This window comes from Corythoichthys intestinalis, chromosome 12 (genome assembly GCF_030265065.1).
Source record: "Corythoichthys intestinalis isolate RoL2023-P3 chromosome 12, ASM3026506v1, whole genome shotgun sequence".
In the NCBI taxonomy this organism is placed as follows: domain Eukaryota; kingdom Metazoa; phylum Chordata; class Actinopteri; order Syngnathiformes; family Syngnathidae; genus Corythoichthys; species Corythoichthys intestinalis.
Window position 1 is genome coordinate 25,509,156 of NC_080406.1, and position 9,477 is coordinate 25,518,632.

Here is a 9,477-nt window from a genome sequence, read left to right on the forward strand (position 1 = left end):
AACACTGGGCTAGGGTATTTTACATTTTAAAACAACAAACACTACTACAGCCAAAATAAATATTCTGCAAACTGCACTGAAATTAAAAACAGAACAAGCACGACAAAACTGCACCAAAAGTAATTTAGAATGAAATGAATTGGAGAAATTAACTGTCTTAGCTCTTTCCAAAATGGAAATTCTGAGTTACTTACACTATAGGCCTACTAGTAGATGGGACCTGGGTTATAACAGAGCTAGATGTTGGCGATGGGAGCGCTTGCTGTATAACAACATTAGCCTCTGAGGTTGCTAGGAGTACATTGGGAACTTGGAGGGATGCAGGATGGACTATAGTGGATGTTGGCAGTGAGGTTGGCTGCAAAGATATGTCCTGGAAACACCACACAACAGCTCAGCTGCATCAACAGCAGACAACGTGTCTTATTTGTCTCAGTGTTTACAAGGAAAGATGAAGAAAAGAGAAAATATTAGTTGTGAAAATTGTAATAATAACAATTTCCTATTTGGTATTGAAAAGGTGAGCATCATCTTTTATTTCAAGCAGTGAGGACAATACAGTGGAAGCTCCAAAGTTGAACATGTGAATTTATTTGTTCTAAACTCAAAACTATGTTACAATAATAATACTTGTATTTCATATGTCAGCTACTGAGTAAGAGTAACTGTATAAACCATCATATATTGAAGGCTATTTTATGTCTTTAAACAGAGTACAGGAAAGTACAGGGTGTTCCAAAATGTATGACCCCATTTCGTAGGCCAATAATTTTGACAATTTTCATTGGAATTACCTCAAATTTTCAAAGCTTGTGTAGAAACGTTTCAAGTTTTTGTGTGTCACGTTTGGAATTTCTATCTTTTCATGTTAAGAAATGCCATTCACTTCAAAAGAAAAAGCATTTTGTGTGTTAGAGTATGCCCGGACTCAGTCATCGAAGACAGTGCAGCGTGCCTTCTTCAGAAATTTTGCAAAGAAGGCACCAACTAAACAACAAAACAGAGAATTACAGCTGCACTGGAAACTGTTACCGAAGACATGCTACAGCGAGTTTGGCACGAGCTCGAATACCGACTCGACGTGTGCAGAGTCACAGGCAGCGCTCACATTGAACATTTATGTAAATCTGTCATAGAGCCAACAAATATTTGTATTTTTCTTTGTAAATTTAACCAGTAAAAATTATGACCTTCAACATAAAGTGTACTCATTAAGATCCATCAAGTAGTTTCTGAGATATGGGCATTTAGAATGGGGTCAACCATTTTGGAACACCCTGTATATACTAAGGCTGTAACACTTCACATGGATGTAATGGACCATTTCAGTTTTGCATGCTCGGTTCGGTTCACTTGTGTACTGTTCGGTTTTGTTTTATGCATATTTTTTCCTCATAAAATGTATTATTAGCACGAGTGAAGTTCTGCGTGCGGAACCGAAGTGCTGTTGGTGTTTCCACATGGACGCCTTAAGGCATGACAAATGCCAGCATTACAAATACTAGCGACAGGCTTACTTCAGTACTGTTGGGCCAGCCCGCCTTGAGCGGCTGAGGGCACAGCATTGTTGAACACTTTTTTGGCTTCCTCGTTAAACTTATCAATGAACAAAGGCAAGTGGATAACTCCTTAGTAATGTCGACAATTGCAGCACAGATATGTGAACCCACTCAAAACGGCGCGAGACAACGAATGTCGAATCTATATGTAAGAAAGCTAGATATTATCGCGACCAAAAAAACTTTCAACTTAATTTACTAATATTTACATTTGTCGTGTACAGATTGTTGCTGCTGAGGATTAAAAGCTTAGTTTTGTTTTTTTCATGCATAATTTCAAGATGTCAAAATTGTTACAATTGTTTATGTTTTAATTTTATGAACTCGGAGTGTCATGTACTGTATTTGAAATATGACCCGAAAGAGTCACTTTTATTTATTGACACAAGTTGTATTGTTTAAATTTTTACATAGAAAGGCATTTAAAACAAAAAATTAGTGCATTTTTTGAACTGAAAATGAACCTAAATTACATTTTAGTGTACCGTTATACCCCTAGTAAATTGAGAATGATATTGGGGAAAAACTATCACTGTGATTTTGGGGGGGTTTGCGATATTAAAACTACAAGAATTTTCACCAGATGTTTAAGATGCTTTGCATCACTTTAACACCATACTTTTAATCACTCTCCATGTTATTCATGTAATTAGTTCGCTCATCTTCTAAAGGTCACAGGAGTACTGGAGGCTATCACAACTAACCACAGGCAGGGTAAACCCTGAACAGGTTGCCAGCCAGTCGCAGGGCACATGTAGACACACAACCATTCAAGCACGCACAAACAACTATGGACACTTTGGAGCGTTCAATCAACAACCGTGCATGGTATGCACATTTTTTTAGGATGTGGCAGGAAACTGGAGAAAACCCACACAGCTACGGTAGGAACATGCAAATTCACCAACTAACCCACTATCCCAGAACTGTGAGGTGGACGTGGTAACCACTGTACCACCGGGCCGCTTTCAAAATTCGTATTGCTTCTAAACAAGGATAACGTAGAAAAATGCTTGTCTTTATTAAATGCTTCATTGAGTGAGTCCACTCAAATTGACACACACTTTGACGCTCACACTGCCAAGAAAAGCCTCACACTTACACAATGAATGAGTTGGCACGGCACATTTTAGACTGGGCTGCCACTAGTGTATAAAAGGTTTAACGGTGATTAACACATTTGTGCCTTTGATCGCGGAGCTACCAAGTCTCTTGGCCAGATCAAAGCTACAAACCAGTCAATCAGTGTTAACTTTAAGTACCAAATGCCAGCTGCACTGCTAAAGATGTTCAAACGATATATCGTTCAGGTCTGATACAGAGTGATATTGTCACCTAGTAGTTTCATGTGTTGCTCTTCTTGGATACACTTTAGTGTGTTTTAAGAATGTGAATGGCGTAAAAAAAATGATATGGTTTCTTCCCTTACTGTGGGCGGGTTTGGAACATATTGATCGTATTAAACAGAGGTTCTTTGCATTCTGAAACACACGGTAACAAATTATCTTCTCTGATCCTTTTTTGGGTCTGCAACTATATGCTTTGTCCAGCAAAAATATACAGTGAAGTATTAAAATTACGGCTCCATTTCAAAATTTAAATGGCCCTTTTATTCTGTGTATACAATTACTTTTCATCATACTAAAAACAGGCATGTTTGGCTCATCAAAGATTAAAGTGACTGTTAGTATGATCGTAACTGTGGCGAAATTAAACGTGCTCTGCAATTGGCTGGTAAACAATTGCTGTGGAAATTCGATGGATTTACTTTTTGTTGTATTTTGGATTAAAACAGTTCATTAAAATACATTTCTTATAAAACTGTAGTTGTACTTTTTAGTGGTTTATGTAGGTTTTGGTTCATTTGACTTTGGAGGTTCCACTGTGACCGAATGAACTATTATATGGGTATTAGTAGGCGTGGATTCAAAGAGGCAGATGAGAACAAAATTACCCTGTGATTTGATTTTAGAAGAAGAAAAGCAGTGTTTTACCTTGTCGTCGTTCGTCGTGGACTCCGGGTGAGGAAGAGGGCTACCTCGATGGGCCTCCAAGGCAGCGGGTTCTTCAGTTTTGTTGCGTATGACAGGCGTGGCCAGTGGTGACAAATCCAGTGGTAACTGCAGAAAAGTCAAGTAAATGAGCAAATTACAACGAATTAATATTGGCAACATAGACATCATTTTTCCAACCTTTTTTATGTCATCTTCAGTCCCTTTTTTGAAGTCGTGATCGAAGGGGCTTGTTAGCTCGTTAAAGAGTCCGACCTCCTCGCAGTTCTTTAAAAAGCGTGTCGGTGTGGGTGTCTGGTCTACAAGGAAATCAAAGCTAAAGAACACAGACCTGATAGAAAATTAACTGCATCCTATTACTCTTTTAGGTTTTACCAGCAATAATGACACTGTCGGTCCTGGCTGGACCAAATTTGAGGGTCATCTCATGTTTGTGCTTGTGGACAGCCAAGTGGTCTTCATTTGTAAATCTCTGAGAGGAAAAACAAGACAAGCAGGACAACCTTGAATGATGCTTGGACCAAACAAGAATTCTTTAGATGAGGGAATAGAGTAAAAATATGTCACATTTTGTGACTGTTTTTTATGCTGAAAAAGGAGCATTAAGACAAAACATAAAATGGGCAAAAACTACATTAGACAGTCTGATCAAAATTGATGGTTATCCTTGTGACTGTGAAGGCAAATAGGAGATCTTAGCAGATGGTTTGCACCCATACCACTCTTAAAAATAAATGAAATGTTTACATTAAAAGGCTTGAGTTACCTGTCCACATCCAGGAGCAGTGCATTGGAAAGGTTTATCATCACTCATATTAAGGGTTTCCTGTTACGTCAGCCTGATTGGGAGATGGAAACAAGTGGTTTAAATCGGTATGTTGTGACTCTATCAACGTGGCTAAATGTTTTATCCGTTACTTCTACTGAAACGTCAATTCAAATAGGAATAGGAAATGTTAAACGACATTGAGGCTGGCAAAAACAGGTGCGATGTAGACAAAGCAATTGGAAATGGGCGGTTACTACAGTTGTTGACACTGGGTTTTAACAACATTACGTCCTTCGTTTATTGGCATCGTTCTACTGAGCGACTATCAACTCTTGCTGCGATTTGCGTTTTAATCTTGGAATGGATGAAATGTAATTGAATGTCCAACAAAAGTCGCGTAGTAGGTGAGCATCTTCTATTCGCCTCCATGAAACTGCCTCCGCGAACATACAACCGTCGCCATATTTAGCGTTTTAACAAAAAGGCTTTTATTGCAGTGACAGATCCTACTCGACAACAAATATTCCAAGTTGTTCCGTCCATCTCATTTTACACAAGAGCGTTGTAAACATTCCTCCAGTTTATGTTGACTACTTACTTACCCCTTTCACCAGCCGCTGCCCTCCGCAATTTTTCCAAAATCCCACGTCTGGACTCAAGTATCGCGAGAGGTGTGGCAGCACTTCCGTGTACGTCACAGAATGACATCATACACACGCTACTAATATTGCCTGATACAAGATTGTTCAATATGAAAAGTAACCGTGTGTAGTTGTGTCGATTGTTTTGTAGTTAACCGCGATTTTTATATATTTTACACATGAAAGGAATTTATGTGCCATGAATTACAGCGTATTTCTTAGAATGTTTCATTTCTGCTTAATGAATTCTTAGACACATAAGCCACTTGTAATTTTGCTGAAGCTACCCAGTGATTGTAATGTTTATCTTGAGCATTTTTAGCTAGTAGTTTAACTGGAGTATAGTTAGTTTAGTACTGATGGTTAGTTATGAAGACATCGTAAAATTTAAAAACAAGTCACTGGAAAATAAAAAGGAAACATTACATTCATTAAGTTATTTTAAACTAATTTATTTCATGCCATTTACAAAAGCCACACTCACCTGCAGCTCCAAAGCAGAACTACTGTATCAAACTGCAGCTTAACCAATGACTCATGGAGGTGGACCCCAAAAAATGCTTCCATGAGATCTCTCAGAAAGCAAAGTGTTTTGCAGCTCATCACAGAATAGCTGACATTCAGAAAAGCTGCTTTTGGTTGGTTAAAAACTATTCAAATATTACATTGTTAAATAGCCAAATACATGTATTTTAATCACATAATTTCTTACATTTAAATAATACATGTTTTTGCCCATTTTGACAGTGCCTGAACGACTTGAAAATGTACATTTCCTTGACACCAACACGGAACAAATTCAGGAAGCCACAAAGTGTAGTCACGTTTGTAATGAGTTTTACATAGCAAACAGGATGAGGAAAGCCACCATCAAACAGAAAAGTCCCATGGCTTCAGACAGGGCAAATCCCAGGATGGCATAGGAGAACAGTTGCTGCTTCAGAGATGGGTTCCTGCAAAAGGGTTTAAAACAGTCAGGCATCTAACAATGTAGTTATTTAATGTTGTTACATAAAATTGAGGCGCACGCACCTAGCATAGCCAATAATCAGACTGCCAAAGACTGTTCCAATTCCAGCACCGGATCCAGCAACACCGACCGTGGCAGCTCCGGCTCCGATAAACTTGGCTGCGGTGTCGATGTCCCTGCTCACTGCGCTTGTCTGGAAGCTCCTCAGTGTGACCTGAGTAAGAGGGCTTTGTGGCATCAATGCAACAGTGTTCTGAAATTAAAACAACACAAAAATATTAAGTATCGTGCATGAAAGTATCAATTGTGTTGCAGGAAATTATACAATTTCACCATAATTCGTCTGTAAAATAATCATTTGTAAATCCACCTAGTCACAGAACATTAGAAACCTTTTGTTATGTGCCATTTTGTGTTCGAGCCAAAGCCTTGTTTAAAATAATATTGATTTCGTGCAGTCTTGTAGCATTCTGGTGCCGAGGAAGGCTGCTTAGGTGAAGGTGGGCATCAATTACTGGCGGCAGGCAATGTGGTGAGTAACCCATTACTGCAAAAAGCAGGGAAACTGTACATGCACACATACACGTTGTATTCATTTCTGAATGGTGTTGATTTTTGAGATTTCTAATAGGAAATATGCACTTTGGCTCAAAAGTATAGACACTACATATGGTTAAGTAGAGACAAGCCCGCATGTACAATTACAGAGAAATTGTATTATACATTGATCCAAAAAGTAACTATTAATACCAAGAAAGACATTGACTTCAGCAAGAATCATAAATACATATATGTCCTTACCTCTGTTTTGACCTCAGGCCTGGACAACACAGAGGCAGACAGGGGTCTGTAAAGAGCCCGGGAACCAGCACGGACCTGCAACGGCATATGCATACACTCCATTTATTTACCACTCTCTTGAATCAGTTTAGACATATTTAGGAAGTATTTAGAATCATAATCAGTCCAGCATAATCACAATGTATGACCAGCAACATTGCTTTGGTAGTGGCCAACATGCAGAAACTGATCAACTCTATATAAACTATTATTAAAGGGACACCAACTGATTTTATATCAACTATGTTTTAGATATTAAACCAGCGGAGTAAAAAGATGCTTAATACTTGCTTGGAGTTCATGAAATTAGAATTAGCTTGGAGTTAATGACCTTAGCAAGTAGCTTCCATTGCTCACAATACCTGCAAACAAGGAGTAAAGTAAATTGTTTTGTAATGGAAGTTTTAAGTGCATTGCCTAAAAATTGACGCAAAAAAGAAATCTGTGATAAAACTACGGTCAATGTCCGTTTTAGCGTTAGCGTAGCAATGCTACGGATACCCTTGCCATTCAAGCTCCAGTCAAGTTCATTCATAGGCCCTCCGTGGTTTGACGAAGAGATCCAAGACGCGAGGTTTTCATTTAAATCCGTAAAATGCACAGATAGCAATACACTTACCAGAGCCGGCGTGGAGACGAACTTTGCACAGGCGTACATCTTATATTTCAAGTAGTTTTTAACCGGTTCGGTCGAGTCTGGTTGAAGCCCGGGTCTCTAAAGAGGGAAGAGCAGACAGAACTAAGGTCAAACGGGTGTCAAAATGTCTCCCAGAGAAAATGAAACATTTCGTATGTAGATCGACGTGTATTCTACAGGCTATCGCATTTTGCATGCGGAAATTCTACGTTTGACAAGAGGATGATTAGGGATATCGGCTATGTTTCAGGGACTGAATGCTACTTGAGACTCACCGACTGTAGAGGACGAACCACAGTGACAGAACGCGCATGCGCGGCAGGATAAGTACAGAGACCCGGATGATGACACGGGCGAGGAAGTTTCAAAATAACTTTATTTACACGCACAATTCACAATCACAACGGAATGATTTCCAAACTGTACATTGTACCATACGTCATGACTGTAAACACTTATGAAGAAATCATTTTCATTCATTTAAAGGATGAAAAAAAGGGGCTTTTCTCATGTGCATCCCAGTGCAAGTCTTGTCTTTCCTGAGTGGACAGAATCTTGTTTAGTAAACTGAAAAGACAGATTTTTTTTTTTTAATGTGTAATATGGACAAGTTCAACAAAAGGCAATATTTCCAGGAAGTGGACAGATATTTGTCAATAACGGTAGTATTTTAGCCAATTAAATATATCCCAAATTATTCTCCATTTTTCATTATGTCATTAATACACATTTGCACATGGACCTGTGCTTAGGGTTGCCACCTTTCAGAAATACAAATAAGGGACGCCCCCCTCGCGCCCAAAGCCTTGCGGGCGAAAAAAAAAAGGGGCATCCCCAAAACTCCTAAAATGCATAGAAATGTATCTATTTTTAGATGTGAAAACTGTATTGTTCACTATGTGGGCACGGCAGTTTCCATGCAGCAGATTGTTTTGTTTTTTTCTGCAGGTTAGTGAAAACGAAGTCGTGAATATCATAATTAACATTTGTGTTGTCGGCACTGAATCCTGTCACGTGATCCATTGACAAGCCAAATTTCTTAAGGGAATGTTCCAGCAGCTGACTCGTCTGCATTCTCTATGAAGTCCAGCATTTTGTTGGTGAGCCCAGACTCTGGACTGAAGTACTGGACAGCAAGGGGAAACATCTTCCTGCTCAATTTATTCGAGGCATCGGTCTGTATGGAGAATGGGATGGGTGACGTTAAGATCTTGAGCACATCACCCACTGCCTTTGGACCCAGGACTTGTTTCAACAGTGCCTCTTGCTTTGTTCTCCCCAAAGTCATTTTCTTCACTGTTTTGGAATCACATACAAATCTTCTGATTGAGCCTGTGTCCACAGTCAGCACTATTGTAGCTCTGGCTGGCCACTTTTTACTGTGTGGTATACCCGGTCACCTCAGCTGCAATAATTTAGAGGGTAGGAGTGGGATGATGTCAAATTATTGCTTTAATTTTGGTATCACTATTAATCAATAGATAGTATATATTCGCAGTAGGACTATTTATTCAGTGTTTATTTGCTGTTAATCTATTAGGAATAATTCCAAATGAGGAGCATTAGTTAGTGTAACAAAATAAGATGTTCTTTATGGGTACATACATTCATTCCATATTGATGGATAATAAATGCATGTTTCAAAAAAAAAAAACCTCAACATTCCTGAAAATAATCAACCATAGTAGCAACTGATATATGCAAGATGTATGAAGGTAAATATAAATATAGCCTATATACTATCCATATACAAGAGCATAATGCCATATCAAATCAAGTTCAGGGGATGTTTCAGGTATAAAGAATTTTGACAAAGGCTCTTCTGGGATCTTATATTCCGTTTGTGGAGGTCCCCTGCAGCATGCTATTTTACACCTCCGTGAGACACTGCAAAAATTTTCCTGCCTGCCTTGCAGTTCGCTTTATAATTATCATCAGTGACTCTATCGAGCCACGAGTTACCCTCTTCCCACTCCAGTCTATTTTTTGGAGATGTTTCCCCTTTCGAAGATGAGGTGGGGTGTCCGAGCGAGCGAGGTAACTAATCAA

At 39.0% G+C, this 9,477-nt stretch overlaps 2 protein-coding genes across 6 annotated transcripts in view; both read right to left on the reverse strand.

Annotated features, from left to right (window-relative positions):
* Positions 1 to 5,643, reverse strand: part of atf2 (activating transcription factor 2) — a 30,780-nt gene extending 25,137 nt beyond the window's left edge. For 3 of the 5 annotated variants that reach the window (XM_057851427.1, XM_057851426.1, XM_057851423.1), the window contains exons 1-6: positions 4,943 to 5,643; positions 4,338 to 4,410; positions 3,947 to 4,043; positions 3,752 to 3,870; positions 3,554 to 3,679; positions 195 to 373 (exon numbers count right to left, since the gene is read on the reverse strand). In XM_057851427.1, the coding sequence (XP_057707410.1) occupies positions 195 to 373; positions 3,554 to 3,679; positions 3,752 to 3,870; positions 3,947 to 4,043; positions 4,338 to 4,385 (569 nt within the window). In that variant the 5' untranslated portion in view covers positions 4,386 to 4,410; positions 4,943 to 5,643. Of the gene's footprint in view, positions 1 to 194; positions 374 to 3,553; positions 3,680 to 3,751; positions 3,871 to 3,946; positions 4,044 to 4,337; positions 4,830 to 4,850; positions 4,912 to 4,942 lie in introns of those variants that run through there. The other 2 variants (XM_057851425.1, XM_057851424.1) reach the window with 2 other exon arrangements.
* A 153-nt stretch (positions 5,644 to 5,796) lies between these two features.
* atp5mc3a (ATP synthase membrane subunit c locus 3a) lies at positions 5,797 to 7,766 on the reverse strand. The gene is made up of 5 exons (XM_057851435.1): positions 7,704 to 7,766; positions 7,411 to 7,506; positions 6,753 to 6,827; positions 6,014 to 6,204; positions 5,797 to 5,934 (listed from the first exon to the last, which is right to left on the reverse strand). The coding sequence occupies exons 2-5, from the start codon at positions 7,447 to 7,449 to the stop codon at positions 5,820 to 5,822; spliced, it is 420 nt and encodes a 139-aa protein (XP_057707418.1). The 5' UTR covers positions 7,450 to 7,506; positions 7,704 to 7,766; the 3' UTR covers positions 5,797 to 5,819.
* Between the last annotated feature and the right edge of the window lie 1,711 nt (positions 7,767 to 9,477).